We start from the raw sequence: 20,257 nt of genomic DNA, 5'->3' as shown, positions 1-20,257 counted from the left end.
TGTTGATTATAAGTATCTGTTTAGAGAAGGAAAAGTAGCCAGGCATTTCCTGTGTTACTCCTGCTGGATTTCAGATGCCTTCTTGCTCACCGTTTTTTGCGAAGGTCTTCTAAGGATTATTCTTGTCCTCACAGCTGAATCTGGTATCAAGCGTCACACTCTCCAAGTCTGCATCAGAGGCTTCTCCACAGAGCTTACCTCATACTCCAACGACCCCAACCGCCCCCATCACTCCTGTCACCCAAGGCCCCTCCGTCATCACCACCACCAGCATGCATACGGTGGGACCCATCCGCAGGCGGTACTCAGACAAATACAACGTGCCCATTTCTTCAGGTAGATACTCCCATCTGTGCCTCCTGTAGAATTGTAACATGCAGTTCTTGTAGACCAGCCTCTCTTTAAAAAGTGGTAATTAATAGGACAATGATTCTTATTTAGCAGATATCGCGCAGAACCAAGAGTTTTATAAGAACGCAGAAGTTAGACCACCATTTACATACGCATCTTTAATTAGGCAGGTAAGTAAATAACACAGTATGTGAAATTCTAGCAAAAGGTATACATGTGCATGGATATATTGATGAAGTAGATTTAAAACCGTTTAGTATGCAGGCATGCTAAAACCTTTTCTATAAGGTTTTTTAAAACTGCAATATATAACATAATTGCTTTTGATTAAGTATTACAATACGATGTGATTATTAGGAAATTCATTTCACACAACAGTGAAAATGAGCCTGTTTAAAGATGGCAAGTCAATTATCACAAGCTACAGTAATCTCTGATCCCTAGAATTAATCTGAGCTCTAAATAATTACTGAGCTTTAATCAGCTAGTGAAATGTTTTGCATTTCTCTTTGATTCTGCTTTATGAATGACTAATAAATTAATATTTCTGTACGGAAACAGAAATAAAAACTCAAAACAATTAGATAATTCCATTTTGAATTTTGCTATTGAACTGTTAAATACAACCATTAATCTTAGATCATTTTGTGAAACCTTTCTTGGGCTTTAGCTCTGAATCATGGTCATTTTATATTTTCAAGAAACTGTATAATGACGATTCTGCTGATTTGGTCATAAATTATCTTCTTTTGTCACTTTTGCTTCACAGGCCATTCTCGAATCTCCAGAAAAGCAGCTAACACTAAATGAAATCTATAACTGGTTCACACGAATGTTTGCTTATTTTCGACGCAATGCTGCCACGTGGAAGGTAAGCTTTCTCACAGGCCTGTTTAGGCTTGGATCTTACCTTTTTTCTTTTCTTTTTTTTTTTTTTTAATTAACATTTTTTTAAGCTTATTTATTTTGAGAGCGCGAGCCCGAGTCGGGGAGGGACAGAGAGAGAATCCCAAGCAGGCTGTGTGCTTTCAGCACAAGCCCAACGCCGGGCTCGATCCCACAAACCATGAGATCATGACCTGAGCCCTGATCAAGAGTCCCACGCTTAACCGAGTAAGCCAATCAGGCGCCCTGGAACTTTCCATTTATAAACGACTTTGTTGTAAGATACATGAGTATTGTTTTCATGCACACAGAGTCAGAGTTATGGGAGTATTTTAGTGAGCGGATAGTTTATTGGGATTTAAATGCTGGGACAGAAGACTCCTATTACATTGGCATCAGATTTTGGATGGACCAGCCAGTAAAACCATTTCTATCTGATTGTTACTGTGTAAGGGAAAAAGAATAGAGGACACTGTTGGCCCAATGTTGAGGGTGTCCTGTTATTTAAACAAACCTCATGCTTTTCAGTCTTAAGCCTCCACCAGAATTTGCTGAGATACACAGCTTCTTTTTTTTTTTTTTTAACCTGGGGAACTAAGACAGACTTCACATAACCTTAACAGGTTTGATTCAGAAAAACAAACAAACAAACAAAAATTTTTAAAAAGCTCCTTACTGTAATTAGTAGAGAAAGCTACACAATCTAAGTAGTAGCACTATATATAGGAGTCAATACAGGAAAGCAAAATACATTATTAAGGTTTTGGATTTAGTTCCTTTTTTTTTCTTTTTTGCATCAAACTATTAATCAGAGATTCATAGATACTCTGAAAAATTGTGTACCTTCACTCTAACACCAAACATCTGTTTGCTATAAAACAAATCAAATTCCTCAGCTCCACGGGGAATGCCCTAACCAGGCTGGAGGGTCACATGACATACCTCATTTCTAGTTGGGTCATTTTCTGCTGTATTCAATGAAGCCCTCACAAATTTTTGAATTTTACCTCTCAATTTCTTGATTTAAATGTTCCTGCTATAGAAGAGGGTCAGTCCCATGTCACAATTTTTTTGCTCTTTTACTACCTAGAATTCTCAGAATCCCCCAATTCCACCACAGTTTGGAACATTTAAAATGCACATATCTTAGGATACTGTACGTCCTCATAAATATGATAGGGATTCGTGTTAGGGTGCAAAGGAAATTCGCTTTGCTACTTTTTAAATTTTAGATAGGACAAAAACAAAAACAGAAAACACATTTCCTCTGTTATGTTCTTGGTAAATTAGCATTTTAAAAGAAAATGAATATAACCATAGAATTAATTTATCAACCTTACCCAGCCCTGCATATCTATTATGGCTTGAAGTGTCCTTTTTCATTCCATTAAAACACTTGGGTGCTGAAGGAGACCTCTGTTCAAGATCTTACCCTTTCTTCCTCAGCCTCCTTTAGGGGATAAAATCCCGAGTATCTTTAGCTATGAATGCTTTCAAAATACAGGAAGCATAAGCATGAAGCAGACATTTTCTTCAAATTGCCTTTTTTAAATAGCAAATGATCAAATTTAAAAATAATTACTAGTTGTGAATATGAAATTTAGGCTCAGATCTACAGCTTTAACTTTTTCATTTTTGCAAACTGCAGGAAAAAGTGCCATCAGTATGAACAATCCTAGATAAAGTACCACATGATTCATCTTATTTGTATTGTAATCTTAAAAGATGAAATGCCCAGTTTAAATTGTGACTGAAAGGGGCTTACTCATCTTTTTGGGAAACTGGATTTCTGGATATTTTTGCAGAGCTGTACAGTCTTGGAAAACAAACCTTAAGTTTGAGTTTATATCATACATGGCTATATGCTTGAGACAGATCAATAGCAATCCTTGTGGCAGATGTGGTTTCTTTAGATCTTTTGCAGGGCTAAACATTTCGATGCTTATTTTAAAATATTAGACAATGATAAGGTTGAGGGGAAATGTTGATTTTTTTTCCCCCAATTATGTCTTCAGTGTGTATACATGATCTGTCTGGGATTTTTAAAAAGAAAACTTGGGTTTATTTTAAATCTCCTTAGTATTATTGTTTTAGGAGGTAAGAGGAGATCCTTAGTATCCCTCTCCTGTGCCTTAATACAGTATAAAAAAGAAAAAGTTTCTTGAAAGAGGAGACTACAATTACAAGTATACTTGAGAGGACAGATTTTTTCCCATATAACATGAGATAAAATTTCAGCAATTTTTCTTTTGTTGTTACGCAAACCTATCCCACCGATTAGAACCGGAAGTGTCCTTCCATAATCAGCTGGATGTTTTGAACCTCCCCCCATTATGCTGGCATTGCTCAAAAACTCTGAGACTTTATCCCGTGGATTCCCCTTGTGAGTAGTTGATGACTTAGCTGTGAAAGAAAACTTGTCTCCTTATCTTTGAATCTGCCGTAACGAAAAAGAAAAATCCTCACTATCTAGTTGGACCCCTCACAGAGTCACCAGTGGTGATTACCTACGCCTTGAAACACTTCTCCGTATGTTTGGAGAGGAAGTACTGTGGGTAGCACCAGAGGCGGCATGCAGGACGTTTGAGCAACGGCAGCATCATTGGAAGGGAGTGGCGGTACTACGAGGCAGGGGAGATGGGATTTCTGCGTCCCCTCTTCACGCCACAGTGGTCACCCCGCTTCTTCCCTGTAGAAAGAAAGTTTTGAGTAAATGACATGGGTCTTTCTGCAATGTCCTCTTGTCTCACTTTGAGTCTAAGTCACTAAGTTCAACCAAGAAGGTTACAGACATGAAGCTGTGCTTCCTGCTGGCCCCATTACGGGTTGTGCATTTCAAAGGAAAGATGAGCTGTGGAGTTGAGATCCTCCTTTCTGGTGGAATTCAGATGTCAAGGGTCTGTCTCAGTTAAGAATGCTCTTAGAAGTGACTTTCAACCTTAAGAAAGAAACACGGTGGGGGGAATATAGAAATATGTATCTTTAGGAACCGTCAGCTTCAGCAGTATTCTCTTTTTGCCATTGAGAGTTTGACTCAAGTCTTCCTCTGGCGTTTTCTGTTAATTAAGATAATTGCCCCTAGCAAGGGCCAAGTTTGTATATATTAGGGAAGGTAAGACATAGTTTGATGATGGATACTGATGCATTGGGGCTCATGTCATTCCCTTATCCTGTCACCCCCATGAGCCAATGCTCTCAATGGCAAAATCCAATTGAGATAAATCTGACAAAACCCACAGAAGGTACTAAAGCCAAAATATTGAAGAACAAAAAAGAACCAGGACGAAACGTATTCAACAATATTATCACCTTGCACGATTTTTTTTTCCAATACCCTTTTTTACGGGAGAGAAGTGGGCTTAAAGGGGACAGTTTTATGCTTTTACATGTTTCTTTATTTTGAAGTGACATTAACAATATTTTCAGATTTTTACTGTGAAACCTATTTTGGGCTGATATGCATATTAACTATTTCTTCTGGTTCACTACTACCAGAGACTAAATTTAAATGCCAAAGTATAATTAAGTGGTAATTTTGGTGTTTTTTTTCTTTTTTTTTTTTTTTTATTTCTCCTTTTGGAAAAGGCATCCTTCACCACAAGAAGGTCGTCCATGGGGGTGGTAGCTACAGGTCTTGGGGACGGTTTTACAAATGCGGACTGTGAGGCTGAATGTACTGCTGTTTTTGGAGTCTTTTCTTATAGAAAATGTAAATGTTCTCTCTTTTATACTTGCTGCAGAATGCAGTGCGTCATAATCTTAGTCTTCACAAGTGTTTTGTGCGAGTAGAAAACGTTAAAGGGGCAGTATGGACAGTGGATGAAGTAGAATTCCAAAAACGAAGGCCACAAAAGATCAGTGGGTACGTCCACCATGTTTGAACTTCTTAGCCTAGCTCGGATTGTGCTAACAAGTGCAAAGTAGAGGCTTTTGGCTGCTAGATGGTGTTAGACCAAAGAACTGGTTCCACGTTGTCTCAATTAAGGGAAGCAAAAAAGCATTTCATCCCTCCTGTTTTGTATACCCACCAGTCCCCCCGCCCTGCTTGCCGGTCTTTGTTACATCACACGCTAGTAGCTTTTAGGTGGCAATGCATATTAACCCTCACAAACCATTGGCTTATGCTTATTGCATTTTATTTTCTTTTTCCTGTTCCCTGTATTGGATGTCTGTTCTGCCCCCCCAACCCCGTCTCCTTTTGTTGCCACTTCATCTCCTTTGCTGCTGCTCCTATCCCAGGGTGCCATTCGCACCAACCTCTCACTGCATAAGTGCTTTATCAGAGTAGAGGATGAGTTTGGGTCCTTTTGGACAGTTGATGATGAAGAGTTTAAACGTGGCCGCCATATTCAACGAGGCCGTCCTCGCAAATACTGCCCCGATGAAAACTTTGACGAGCTTGTCGCACAGTAAGAGCCTTTACTTGCTTTTGTTTTTTTTTTCTGCTGTTGCTTTGGCTTTGCATGGTTGACTCATCCCATGTAGTTTTGCATTTCACCAAGTAGCGGTGCCACGGCTTTCTGCAATGGAACTAAATTGTGTGATTTGTACATGTATTTCTCGTTTCTCTTTGGAACACCAGTGCCTTGAATAATGCTTTTTTGACGTCTTTAATGCAAACAAATATTGGTTGTATTTTGATTCAGCAGCTTACAGGGACCCTTTAAACCCAAATACTGTGGCGTGAAAGTCATTCCTCCAAGTAAAAAAAGGCAGCTTTTATTTAGAGTTCAAATATGTCTTTAACTGGGTAAATTTCTTGTTACTTGCTCATTCAGTGTAATAATGTAACTGAAGTGAAATGAATCATTAGAAATCAATAACAGCAAATACACTTCCTTTAAAGGCCAGTCATAAATCTGGGTGACTTCCTACTGGAAGCCACACTTTCCCTTCAGGGTGTCCTGATACTCAGCTAGAGATTTTTTTCCAATGGCCTCTTGTCTTCCTTTGATGAAAGGACGACACGGCATGACCTATCAAGAAAGAGTTCGTCCCAGCCTCCGTCCTTACTTAGGAACAATCCTTCCCTGTCCTTCTGTCCATCTTCGTTTAGCACTAAATGTGCCTGGGAGGGAGATCATGCCCTTCCTCCTGTGGTTGATCTGGAGTTCAAGTCATGGAGAGGATTAAGAGTCAAGATTCTTCTCCCCAACTCCCAGCTCACTGGCCTCCCCTAGCCCGATGCCCCAGAGCTTCTGCCTTTCTTTGGCACTCATGGCAGCTACTAAAACTTGGTAGAGAGCGGTCCATATTTGGTGAAAAAAAATTCACCAGTGGAGGGGCTGGTCTAACTTAAGCCAGAATCGTGCACCCAGGTTCCCGGAAGCGCAAAGTCCTATCCAGAGGTGTTCACGTACACCGGCCCCATACTAAAGCCAGGGGGCTGGGGACAAGACCTACCTTCTCTTGGGTTTTGTTAATGGGGGAAATTTCTGATTTAGAAGGATACCAGCTAGTGTAAGATCAAACTTAGCTAGGAACTCAGGGGAGGATTGCATTTAACTTTGAGTTTTTATCTTTTTCTTATGCAGTAACCCTTCCCTTATTAAAAACATGCAAAGCAGCCACGCCTACTGCACACCTCTCAATGCAGCTTTACAGGTAAGATTAATGGTTGTCCCGAATATGCGGCAGAGGCCCGTGTCTCCCCCACTCATTTCAAAATATATTAGCCTCGCTCTAATTAGATATTAAATTTTAATTCCGTTAAACTTTTTTCTTAAGTGCACAAAGCATCGTACTCCCTGGAGGCAAACACATTGGGCTGTTTCAGCATTAGCAGGATGCTTAGCATTTTGAATATTGTGGCAAAAAAATTAAAAGTTCACTTATTAATATTTATCAGCAGTATCATAATTTCCATCCTCTTATTTCAGAATTTCACTTGAGGCAAAAATACCACAAGTGTAATTACTCTAGCACAGCTATTAATGTGCTGGATGATAGGCCACTGGATCACATGACCTTCTATTGTTCACGGGTTTAAAGAGAAAGCAGAGCTTTTTATTTCTTCTTCTCAAGTCTATTTCTGCATCTTTAGTCCATCGCGGGGGCAGGGGAAGAGATCCAGGTTTGGTTCACTTGGTACAAGTACACGGTTTCTGTTTGAACTAGAGAGGTGTTGGGGAAAACTCTTTACGTTTCCAGCAGATTGCTCAACATTACATAATAAGCACACGGAATGTTTGTTTCCTACTGACAAACCAAGCACTCATTACATAACCAGCATAACCGGGGGATGAAGACACTGGCGTTGGGCAGGAATGAGTTTACCCCCCCCCCCAGAAACGAGTAACCAAGGCTGCCCAGCCTTCTATCTGTGGCGTTTCTCAGCGGTCCAGGTTGAGTTTGACCCTCCCTCGACTGTTCTAGAAGACGCGCCAAGGGAACCTTGCTAACTTTCAAGACATTTTCTCTAGATAGATTGGACATATATAATCCAGTGGGGCTTTATCACCCCGATGTGTCATGCCCCTTCAGAAGGCGGTAATACACAGATGCAACCATTTGCTGAGAACAAGAGTGTGACAAAGGCTCCTTGAGGGAGAAGGGGAGAGAATGAAAAATTGTTGAGATACTTGATGTTACACGAACAGAGTGCAGCGCAGAGGAGACCAGGACGGACACCCCGTTGTCACTACTCACTGCATAGATGTTTACTGAGCCCCTAACCTGCTCACAGCTCCCGACATTAGATGATACACCATTAACGTGGTTTCCTTTCAGAGGCAAATTCACTGAACTTAGCTTTTCAGTAATTATATTTATTTATTTTTAGCCCGAACCAACTTTACTAGGAGGAACTACTTTCTGAGTTTCTGTTAATTACTTGTAGTTTACACAGTAACTTTAGAAAAGCAAATGAGCGCACGCTTAGATGCCGCCACTGTAAATACCATTCATTAGGAACTTATTTTCCCTGGAGTCTTGTGAAGTGTGAATTTAAAGGCTGCTCTATCTGGGAGAGTATTAAGATTACAAGCACATTTTACATTCATGAGGTAGAAAGGAAAGAAAAAAAAAAACGCAGTGATCCTCTGGATTCTCTTAACTATGTGAGTAATTTGAATTAGTATGCCTTATCATGACAGACCTGTTCACGTTTCATCTCCAAAACATTGGTTTTTGGCATCCTCTGTACCCTTTCTCTACTTCCAGTGGTAGCCCCAAACTGTCCTGCACTTTTCCAAGAACACTTTGCATAATGAGGTGAGGTGAATACATTGATAAAAATTCACGATTTGACGAATGGATCTTTTTTTCCTCTGCTCTAGGAGTTTGGATCCATGGTCAGTAGACAGTCTCATGTCACTTTCTGCTGGGCACATTGAATCAGGATTCTACCAGCAGCCTTTCCTGCCCATGATTGCCCATTTACATTTTTCAAGACAAGTAAAAATAATAGTGGAACAACATCTTAAAAAGATTACTAGAGCAACATAATGCATGATATACAATATATAAAATAGGACAGCAGAATCCACTACAGAAATAAAACATTGGACGTGAGACAGATTGCATTATGCTCTGAAAAAGTGAAGTAACTAAGGGTAACCGTAAAGCTTCTTATTTATAGACTGCCTTTCCCCCGAGGATCTTAGCATGGTTCATGTTCCAGGAGCAGTGGTACCTACAGACTTCTGCCCCATTACTTGAGCACCTGAGTTCTGTTTGTTTTGTGTGTGTGTGTGTTTTTGGTTTTGTTTTTGTTTTTTTTTTTTGGCAGAGGTGTTTGATATGAAACCACATACAGTACACAGGACCATTATATGATTAAGTCCATTATAAAAATTGTAACCCACCTGCTTCCACTGAGGCATCAGCTACAAAAAACAACCACTTTGTAACACATAAGCAGTTGGTAGAAAATGTTTCTAACTGGGGGGGGTGGGGGTGGTTTGATCACTCACTCAACAAAGAACGTACAAGAAGCTCTGCATATCAGGCACCAGCTTCTCTTTGCTGCCCACTTGATCATTATCGTAAAGGTTATTAATGCTGGTTTTCTTCACTGTCTCACAACCAAGGGATCGATACAAGTGCCTGCCTTTTGGATGCCTTTCACTGCTGTGGCTGTTGGGCCTCAGCCCATATTTTAATGACCTTCACCTAGAACACTTTGAGAGCCAAGGAGAACAGATCATCTTAAGGTTGCTCTGTCCATAGGGTGACCAGCTTCTCCCACAGAGCACATTCTTACAAACATTGCAGTTTTGCCTTTACATCTCAGTTTTTGACTTGAGAAGCTGTTGCACCAGGTTCTGACTGTGTAATAGTGAAATGCTCTTGTTAGAGCTGATGGTTCCTGCAGAACTTCCATGATTAAGAGAGGCATGACCACTGAGTTGTCTCAAATAAAGGCAGTTAAGATGCTTGTCCAGCTGCAGTTTGAAAGAAAAAAACAACAACCTGGCAACTGTTGTTGATTTTTGCTCTGCCAAGAAAAAAAAAATGCTTTATTGCCATTACCAGAGATCTGTTGAAAAAAGTACTTGATGCAAATTATTTAACAAACTGTAGGAGAGCGGAGAATGTTCAGATTCACTGTTCATCAAAATAAGTTCACCACATTTGGAAATAAAAACAGGATTTCCCCCCCCCCCCCACTTTTTAAAAGAAGGCAGTTACGTAAATACAGAAGTGGAGAGAAGGGAAATCTGTGGGCTTGCAGCAAGAGGGCTTGGCTTTGAAATAGCGCCCTATTAAGTGAAGACCCATCACGGGTGCTTGTATCTAAGAAGGCATTCCTGGCTTTGCAGTTTGTACAGTTAGGGAGGCTGCAATTGTCATAATAGGCACATTCCCTGCAGCCCAGCTCTGCACCCGTTCTGTCTTCATTTTTGGCTCGCTCTCTCTCTCTAGAGCCAGGATTTCTAGAATACTTTGGACTCTTGTATCACTGGCCAATTGAAGTCACTGTGCCAGATTGTCTTGTGATTGTACTTTTTCCTCATTAGGATGGAAAACCAGGCATACTGTAGTCTGTAAGAGGACAGTTTTGATCAATCTTGGTCTAATTACACTGCCAGCTTTTGAAAGTCTGCCCTCTTTAATAAAATGAAAAGTTACTGGGTCATAATCACTACCCAAGGAAACAATATGGATACTTCAGTCCAGGGTCGTCTGTAACTGTTGGCTGCATTTTAGACTGGGTGGTCATTTTTCTCAAATGCAGCAGGATAGCAAGTGAACAGCATCCCCCCACCAGACTTCGGGATTTCTTATTTTCTCCAATTCCACACTTTTTTTTTTTTTTTTTTTTTTTTTGCTGACACTCATTTGGAGTGACAGGTATCTTTTTTTCTTTAGTCCTAAAATTCCAGGTGACCGGTCTGAGTCTGAAACATTGAGATAACTGGTCGAAGGTAACACCACGCAAACTACACTAAACAGATTCAAAAATTATTAAAACAGAAATGATGCGGGCGGGGGGGGGATAAAAATTGATTCCAATTCTATAATCTCTTCCTTTTCTCTAGGATCTAAGAGGTAAATGTTTATGGAAGTTCTCATAAGTTTGAGCTGTGCGGCCAGAATAATTGGATCAAATCTTTAATATCCAATACTGGAGTCATCAAAGTGGATAAAGAAATGAAAATTCCATTATATTTCCCTGTGATCTGGAAATATTCAGTCCCTCTTGAAGGAAGGCATCAGACAGAAAGCTCATTTTAGATAGCCTTGTCTAAACCGTGTGACTCTACCCAGCAGGGCTAAATTGAGCCTTCCCTCCCCTTGAGCGGTTTGGTCCCAGCTAGCTCTTGGAAGCCAAGCTTGGGACATGTGTCACAAGTCTTAATGTTAAAGCAGAATCCTTTCACACCTGTTCAAAACTTGCGTTTGCCGGCCACACGGTGAACGTACCCGGAAGATCCTTGAATATGCCCCTAATTAACAGCTTCCCTGTCTGTGCATATTCTGCGTCCTCATACATTTTCTCTCGGTTGCTAACAGGCTTCGATGGCTGAGAATAGTATACCTCTATACACTACCGCTTCCATGGGAAATCCCACTCTGGGCAACTTAGCCAGCGCCATACGGGAAGAGCTGAACGGGGCAATGGAGCATACCAACAGCAACGAGAGTGACAGCAGTCCGGGCAGATCCCCTATGCAAGCTGTGTGAGTACTGTCCACGCCCAGAAGGTCTCTGCATGCGATGTGCACACGAACTCTTCTCGAGCTGCTTTTTAGACCCTTTCTGTAATTTCTGCTTTCCTAGAACCTAGGTAGAAGTTGGTGCTTCTGGAAATGTTTAGCTCGGTTAGCACATAAAAGGACCATTTATACTAACGTTCCCATAAAAGCAATCAGCTTCATGCAGCCCTACAAGTGCACACGGCAATAAAATGGGTGACTCATTTGCTTTTTTTTCCCTCTGCTTGGCATCTCAGGCCATTATTTAAGCCACATTACCTTTTCCTCCTAAAATCGGTATGCGTCTCTGTGAGTTTGTTCAACTTGCCGGTGTGCCGAACCTGGCAGGGGGAGAAAGAGTGCTTGTTTACTTGGTTGTGATAGTCCGAACCGCAAACACCACGCTCAAGCTCAGTGATGACCAAGCATTAACGATGGCACAAATGAAAGGCGGCCTGATTTATAGATTGCTTTAAAATATCAAAAGGAAAATTAATAGGAGCATTATAGCAGCAGACGGCAGCATAATGAGCACCGTATAACTGAATGAAGTGATGGGCGATGGTTGTCCATGCTGAATGTGAACAGCACAGGCACTGGGCAGACCTCCCGAGAGGCTCCGATGCCTCCCGAGGAGGAAGAGCTCCCTCTCCGCTCGGGAAGGCTGCAAAGAGAAGAGACACCACGTTTTTCCAAGTGATTGGATTTGCGGGGGATGCCAGGGAGTGGCAATCTCTATCTCTTACCAAACATCTGCTAAACCGTTGCCCCCTTTAAAGGGACAAACCAATCCAGCCTTTCCAGGACTGCCAGCTCCTGGAATCGGCCCCTTGTCTACACCCTGTTTGTGAACTCCTTGACCGACATCTTATTTTAAGGTAATTTGAGTGATAGTATGACCTGGAGCGATTAGCAACAGAATGAATTGGCATCTAATGACAGCAGGAAAAAAGAAAAAAGGCTGTCTGCCAGGGAAATGGGTAGGTTTGAGGGGAGTCTGAAATTTGATTATTTAGCATTTGAATTTCATGCCCAAAGAGCTTTGAAAAGGATCTTTAAAGATGGAAATAATCGTTTTTAATTTACAGGAACCATCTCTTCACATTTAGTACACAACACTTCAAGAATGCGTTTGTCTTTCACACTGATTCTGCCACACATCACCTCTTCTAAAGCAATCTGGTGTTCCCGACTTTATTGTTATCACACTCGTGTTCGTTTTTAAATCATTGTCATGACAGGAGTGTTTACTCAGATATTAAGGAAGTTCAGAGCAAACATAAATTGGTATATAAGCCGCTTCAAGCAAGACTCATTAAAGCAAATGTATCTGAAGTTGCTGGTTGGAAGAGAGACTATTCCTCGCCATCTATCTGCACTCCAAAGGGCTGGTGGATATACATTCCTGTTACCTAGTGCAAAGGATTACTGAAGAGAGAAAGATATTTGGATCAGAGCCTCGGGCAACAGTGGAGAATGATGCTAATTTTACTGTACGAGATAAAGCCCCTCCAAAGTTCATAACTTTGAACGAACCCCAGCATTACCAGAAACCATCTATCACAAGCGGCTTAATTTTTTAACAAAATGAAGGTTTCCGTTGTTTTCTGCTGTGTTTAAGGAAACCCTGTGTACAGATGTCATGACGCACACTGTTGCTCACATCTCCCCGGTTTGCGCTGCTTGCTAAATATAATTGTGTGTTAACAGCATCGCCCTTGTGCCCGCTCCCAGTGTCACAGAATGTTACTCTTTTTGACCCTCTGTTTCCATTAAGTGAATTCTGTAATGACACAGTTTTCCTTCTTGTGCAGTATGCATTACCCGGCTATGATGCAAATGGTTTCTTAACTGTTCTAGTCTGTTGGAATAAATCAAGCTGTAAACTTTATAGCGTGGCTTAAAGAACCTTGTTAGGACCAGCAGCCCAAGCTTCGATCTAGTGTTGAAACCGAGCTCCCCGTTCTTACCCTTCCCGTGACACTCCACTACTACCCCATTTTGTTTCTCCTTTGAAACACTAGAAAGTACTCCCGTAATTATGGCTTTGGGGCATTATACTTTTATCCTGATAGGAACTAACGGAGCTACAAAGCAAAATACTCCATGCTGTGCACACACCCTCAGAACACAATGCCTCTAAACACCAGTCAGCTTTAGTTAAAAACTCTCATGTTCCCAGAGTGGCTAAACAAAGGAATTACTCAGATGTAAGAAGGGAAGTGTGTGGTTTTGCACAGTTTCCATCGGGAACTGTTTGGCAAGTAGGAGACGGAGAGAAAGGTGGGGCAGCGGGGTGACGTGCAAGATGGCGCATCCGTGCAGTTCCGATTTCCAGGAGACACGCACGTGTATGTGAAGAATAGTGTCTTAGTTTGCATCTCACCTGAAATGTATCTTGCTTGGAAATCCATTCTCTTGGATTCTCTGAAGCACCATATGCCTGTGTGACTGCATTTGCCACACTCAGGGGGGATCTGCTGGTCTGAAGAAATGTTGTGAGGCTGGATTGCATTTCTCTGGAGCTTTAAGGAGCCTTAATATCTAACTCAGTTGTGTTGTCAAGGCTGCCACACAGATCTCGTCAGTGAGCTCGCATTTGTCGGGGACGGGCTCTGCATTAGGCACTGGGGCAAGCCAGCATGCACCATAGGGTCTTAACCTGTGTCTTGGGATTGGTAAATAATCATACTTGACTTCAGCTGCAACTTTCAGGGGAAAACAAAATATTCTCTAATGTGACCTGTGTTTGGGGAGACTTACACTGTATCTGGTTTGTCTTTGTCTGTGCCTAGCAAAACAGTCGTCAGAGTCAAAAATTACAAAGCAAGAACTTCCTCAAGAATATTCTATTTCTCAGTCTTCCCACCCCCTCCCAAACTCAAATTCAGGTTTATAAACCTGAATAGATGAATAATTAAGCATAAAAGAAGGAAAAGTGAGAAAACGATGATCCAGGATACTACAGTGAACTTCAATACAGGACTTGGTAACACACAGATACATTTCTTGCCAAACGTGAATCAGTGGAGACGAGGGGGTAATTTGTGAAGTAACACTGCTATTGAATAGTGAAAATATGATACTGAAATATGAAGAAACGTTCACCGTTGTCAGTGATCCAGGAAGCGCAATTTAAAGTAACCTGAGCTTACCTTACACCTGCTAAGCAACAAAATATTTTAAAGTAACGCTTGGGCGGGGGGCGTCTGGGTGGCCCAGTCGGTTGAACGTCCGACTTCAGCTCAGGTCATGATCTTCGCAGTTTGTGGGTTAAAGCCCCGCAAAGGGCTCTTTGCTGACCACTCAGAGCCTAGAGCCTGGAGCCTGCTTCGGATTCTGTGTCTCCCTCTCTCTCTGCCCCTCCCACGCTCATGCTCTTTTTCTCAAAAATAAACAAACATTAACAAAAAAAAATTTTTTTTCTTTAAATAAAAATAAAAGTCATGCTTGGAGCTGATGAAGTTGAATCTAAATTGATACAGCCCCTTTGGAAATTAATACTATAATAAATCATAAGAACCATAAAGATGTTTTTGGCCTTTGCTCCCAGAATTTCATTCTTAGAAATTTATCCTGAGGAGGTAAATCAGCAGAAATAGGAAGATTAATGGATAAAAGTGGTTACTCTATTATTCAAAGAGCAAAAGAAAGGAGGAAAAAAAAAAGACCGTCACGAAACGCCCAGTATTAAGGACTGATGGGTCCACACGAGGGATCTCATACAGCCATAAAAATTACAACTGAAAAAGCTAGCAAAATAATCTTATTTCCATTATGTATGCACTGTGTAAAAATATTACCCCAATGGGAGAGAATAGGCAAAAACAAAAAACCTACCTTAATTTGGGATTTTGGGTGATTGTTTTCTAAAGGAGTCATCGTCACTGCACCTAATTCTTCCCAAAAGAATAGAGGGTTTCCTCCGAGGGCTGGCTTCAGAGGTATCCTGGGAGGTTTCAATGCCCTGCCATTTCCTTATTGAAGTTCCTACTGATCTGTGAACCCCATCTTCACTTTTCACGGGGGCTCTTCAATTACACAGCCATTCCTGGGCCTTACTGTACAAACACAAATAAGTAGGACCATTAAAGAAACTAAAACAAGATGGAGCACGACCCGTCAAATGGGCTGTATTACAACTTCGATAAATTTCGTTTTGCAAATCATTTTGAAGAACATGGGCACCATTTTTTTAAAAGCTATTTATCCTGACATCTACCCCCAAACCCTCTCTAGGCTGTGCTAATTTTAGAGTCAATTGGTTTTCTGAAGGTTCACATCATCAAGGGCAGTCCAAAGCACTCCTGTTTGTTTTTAAATGGTTCGAGTGGCCTTTGGGGTTTGCATACATCAATTATTTAGGAAGTCAGCCATCCCCAGTACCACCTCTTATTACTAATACTTGATAATGTCAATTAAAAAATCCTCCCTTCTGCAGCTTGTCCCAGCGATGGGACCATTTTAACTTGAATGGTTCTTTTACATATCAAAAGGCTTGCAACAGAAAGTAATTTGTATTTGCAAAGGATCGGTTGTAAATATGATTTACGAACAACATTTCTCAATTGTTATCCCCGTGGTTTCGCGTGATCCCCCGCAGTCCCCTTCAGGTGAACCCTGTGCGGGTCCATAATGAGAAAGTTGGCAGATCTCGTCACAGGCTACGGCGTCCCGGTGGCCGCTACCAGCCGGGCCTCTTGTTTTGCCTTGTTTACAGCTGACAGCGTTATTATTCTGATTGGGGCTCTGCTTTCTTATCATATTGTTGTGTTGGGCGAGCCTTTTCCTCTCCGTTTGTGTTTCCTGGCAGGGCTTTTCTCGCCTTATTGACAGTTTGTAAAAATATGCATTAATTTGGAGTTTCAAGCATGTATCATGGTGTCTCTTTGCTGTGTTTGCTTGAAGTTGATTAATGATAGAACCTCGCTTGGGGTCGGTCTCTGGAGACTTCTTTCACAGGTTCTGCATGTTAACTAGCAAAGCAGAACACACAGCAAGCCATGATTAGCCCAGCCTCCCGCACTCTGTGGTCCCCACAAAACACCATTGTAGTGCAGATTCTTATTTCACGTAATTCTTCCAAGATTGGTATTCTTCCACCCAGGATGCCCCTGCGGGGCCTGTTATCTGGTACTCAGAGTACGGTCCTCCTCGGACCAGCAGCATGGCGTGGGAGCTTGTCAGACATGCAGAGTCTCAGGCCCCATGCCACCCCTGCTGAGACACACGCGGCACTTTAACAGGAGCGCAAGGTGATCTGAGTGCGCTTTAAAGTGTGAAACGCACCCCTGCGGGAGAGGCTGGCTGCTCTGGCCAGGGACTGTTCTAGAACAGCACTGCCCCACAGGAACCTTCTGCCCTGATGGAAATTTTTCTCTCTGCCATCCAGTATGGTAGCCACGGGCCACATGGGGCCCTTGAGCACTTGGAATGTGGCACTGAGAAACGCAATTTTAAATGGCATGAAGTTTTCATTCGTTTGAATTTAAATAGCCACCACCCAGTCCTCCATCTAGGGAGGCTTTTGCTGCCCCCACCCCCAACTTGCCCTGGTCGGGAAGGGCCTTCCGTGAAGTGAATCTGTTTTCCTTTCTTCCAGGCATCCTGTGCACGTCAAAGAAGAGCCCCTCGATCCAGAGGAAGCTGAAGGGCCTCTATCCTTAGTGACAACAGCCAACCACAGTCCAGATTTTGACCACGACCGAGATTACGAAGACGAACCCGTAAATGAGGACATGGAGTGAGCGTCTCTGGGCAGGCCAACCCCAAGAACGAAGATTGGGGGGGGAAAAACACGTCAAAAGTCAGCAGTGAAATTGTTCTCCATTTGTTGTACAGTCTGGAGGATTTTCACTCCATTCGGACAACTCTGAAACGTGTTAACTCTGAGTGCCATCAAGAATCCCATTTGGGAGTATTTTTGATTTTTCTACTTTTTGTTGAAAAAAGGAATTTGTACTCTGTGCATTGGATGGACTTGTTTGGTACTTGGGATTTTCCTCTCCTAACAGTCAACATCAGTGTTGTAAATTTGCTAAACTGATTCACTTTTAGCAGCAGACTTTGAACTGCCGTCCTGCCGACGTGGGACACCGAGGACACCCAACTGAGCATGTGCGTCTAAGCTGCAGACCAAGCCTCTGCCCAGAATTCAAGGATTCCAATGGACGACCTATTTGCACAGTACTGCATGTTGATTATCACTGCCTTTACTCCTTTTTTTTTTTTTTCGTTTTTGTTTTGCTTCCAGTTGGGATGGGGAAGGCCTTTGTGTGTGTATTGGGGGGAGGGGGTTAAAAAAGTAATTATCCCAAACTTTTTAATGTATTGCTTTTTTTTTTTTTTTTTTTTTTTGCTTCTACTATACCATTTTAAGTTCTGACCTCAGGCCTCCATTTGGGCCCACGGCCTCCTGGAGGCTTAAAGTTTTCTGTACCTTGTGATGAATGTTAATAGGTGTTTTTATTATACAAAGCTGAATGTCATTTCTCGTTTGTAGTTTTCTGTCACTCATTCCATTTTCCTTCAGACATCACCACGTTTTCTCTAAAGTCAGAAAACATTCCGTTTTGGTCTTTTTCAAAAAGGTCCCAAATGCTGCACTCTCTACACATGAAGGTCCTCTCACACAGACCTGAAGTCCTGCCAGAAAGAGAATGAATGACAGAAAAAAAAAAAAAAAAGAGAGAGAGAGACACCCTAGGAACAATGCAGATTCATTCCACGAAGCAGTATTGGAGGTGGGAAGGGGGTGGTTTCAGTTTCTTTTTTGTTTTGTTTTTTGCAGCTACCATCATTGTCAGTAAATGCCACAGCATTCTGCGAGCACAAGGACACATAGGCAGCACTACCCCCCCCCCCCCCCCCCGCCCCCCAGATTCTCCTGCTAGACGGACAGTGTGGCTGTGGAAGGCTCTCCCGCGGGTAACCAAGTTGCCATGGGCCACAAGCTCTCTGATGTTAAAACCAGCCTGGGTTGCTTTGTTTGCAAAATGGCCAAAAAGCTGGCTTCCCTGAGCAACTCTGCTGAAAAGTGGTTGGCGGCGCTGAATTTAAACATCAGTCCAGACCTGCTTGGTGGCATTAATCTGTTTGAATGCAAATTAGATTTCAGATTGAATTTGTGATGGAAGTTAATGAGGACTGAGTTCAGCAAATGCTAAAGTGTTAATTTCAAACGTGCAAATTCAGTACTGCAGTTGAGTTTGTTATGCAATATTATCCCACCAAGCCAGTATCCAAAACTAACAGAAGACATCGAGGAGACGGGGGTGCATGGCGCCCCTGAGTGTTTGGAGAAAGAAACATGGCATATGCCGAACGTGACGGCCATTGGTCAGTACAACCTCAGTCCTTAGGAACCCCTCAATGCTTCCACTCTGCACCCACTTTCCTGTCACTCATTTATTTATCTAGGACCGTAGCTTTTGTTTTAGTTTGAGAGCCTTTTGGAGCTTAATTTATATTCTTTGTACCTTTTTTTCTAAAATTACCAAAGATATTACACAAAGGTAAATTATGTTCTCTGTTTTATGCTTTATCTGATGAAGCCAAATATCCTCTTATTGTTGATCAAAGGAGGCGAAAGAATTTTAGAGGCAATTGATGAGTTATAGGCTATTGCTAACCTGAGAAAGAGAACTGCTCCTTCTTCATAGAATAAATTTAGAAGACCAAGTAGGTAATGGAACCAAAGTTGTTATTTTTGTTATTTTTTTTTTTTTCTTGTTCTGTACCTCGACAGAGACCAAAATTCCTAAAGAGAGGTTATGGGGCTGCTGAAGGTGAAAATGGGGCACAGTGTTACAGGAGCGAAAGAAGGAAGGGAGTCCCATCTCAAAAACCTGAATGGATGCCACTGAAAATTAGGGGTAACCAGTAAAGGAGACAGTTAAGAAAAAATGTAAAGAAAACAAAAGCTTCTACATTGGAACTAAATCACAGGCACATTTCTAGAATACATTTTTGTTTTTGTTGTTACAGAAAGAGGTATGCCACTTTGGTTTTAAGGACCGTGCTAGGATTACTGCATGAATTATGCTTTGTCTTGGCATATATCTTCCGGGTTTTTGTTGGTTTTTTTTTTTTTAAATGTTTTCCTTTTTCCTTCCTTTTTTTCTAATTAGGCTTTGGTCAGCATTTTCCATTGAAAGGAAAAAAAAAAAAAGTAACACTCCCGTCCACTCATGAGCTTGGTACAAAAACTTCTTTGGCCATTTCTTTTGAAGCTTCACTGTGCTTTCTGTATAAAGGGCAGTCTGTGGTCACTCGAGACTTTTTTTTTTTTTTTTTTAACTTTTCCAGGCAGCTTCATGATGTGCAGGCAGTAGCCAGACAGGGTCATGGGAAGGGGGCCCTGTGCTTCTAAACTGAGTGGTTGCTGGTTCGTTTGGTATTCAAAAGAGGATAAAAATCTGGTAGATTAGTTCATTCTCAGCATGTGTAGCTAGACATGAGTAAAGATAACAGCATGAGAAACTGTTAGTACGCATACCTCAGTTCAAACCTTTAGGGAATGATGAAAATAAAAAAAAATACATTTCACTCAGTTGCACTTAGTCGTATGTCTTGCATGCTTAGTCTAAAGACTGTAGCAAAAAAAAAAAAAAAAAGAAAGAAAAATTAGATTTTACATATCTTTGCAGGTCTCACAACCCTGCAGAAGAACCAATTGAAAAAAAAATTCTCAGGCTTTACAGCAAGCAAACTTCACTATGATTTTTACAATTCTGATTCTGTATCCCTTGGGGGGGGGGGTTATTCCAGTCGCTTCTTTAGGATGGGGTTTATTATGTTGTACATATATTCCAATGTGTCTTGTGTGAATCTTTGTCTTTTTTGGGGGAGGGCAGAGGGCAGTTCTTTTTTTAGATATTGTT

The 20,257-nt window shown here is 41.6% G+C and overlaps 1 protein-coding gene and 1 long non-coding RNA gene across 10 annotated transcripts in view; one reads left to right on the top strand and one right to left on the bottom strand.

The window, feature by feature from the left end:
* Positions 1–17,702, top strand: part of FOXP1 (forkhead box P1) — a 455,797-nt gene extending 438,095 nt beyond the window's left edge. For 5 of the 8 annotated variants that reach the window (XM_042979412.1, XM_042979416.1, XM_042979414.1 and 2 more), the window contains 7 exons: positions 135–336; positions 442–521; positions 1,121–1,222; positions 4,977–5,098; positions 6,771–6,840; positions 11,194–11,360; positions 16,978–17,702. In XM_042979412.1, coding sequence (XP_042835346.1) covers positions 135–336; positions 442–521; positions 1,121–1,222; positions 4,977–5,098; positions 6,771–6,840; positions 11,194–11,360; positions 16,978–17,122 — 888 coding nt within the window. In that variant the 3' untranslated portion in view covers positions 17,123–17,702. Of the gene's footprint in view, positions 1–134; positions 337–441; positions 522–1,120; positions 1,223–4,976; positions 5,099–5,475; positions 5,646–6,770; positions 6,841–11,193; positions 11,361–16,977 lie in introns of all 8 variants that reach the window. The other 3 variants (XM_042979415.1, XM_015535066.2, XM_042979417.1) reach the window with 2 other exon arrangements.
* LOC122236718 lies at positions 3,479–16,971 on the bottom strand. 2 transcript variants are annotated; one of them, XR_006214923.1, is made up of 3 exons: positions 15,216–16,971; positions 11,655–11,716; positions 3,479–3,925 (listed from the first exon to the last, which is right to left on the bottom strand). It is a non-coding gene; the product is annotated as an uncharacterized LOC122236718 (long non-coding RNA). The 2 variants fall into 2 exon arrangements; XR_006214922.1 differs by lacking the exon at positions 15,216–16,971 and having other exon boundaries at positions 11,655–12,829.
* Positions 17,703–20,257: the final 2,555 nt, after the last annotated feature.

This window comes from Panthera tigris, chromosome A2 (genome assembly GCF_018350195.1).
Source record: "Panthera tigris isolate Pti1 chromosome A2, P.tigris_Pti1_mat1.1, whole genome shotgun sequence".
NCBI lineage: Eukaryota > Metazoa > Chordata > Mammalia > Carnivora > Felidae > Panthera > Panthera tigris.
This window is presented reverse-complemented; position numbering and strand designations above follow the sequence as displayed.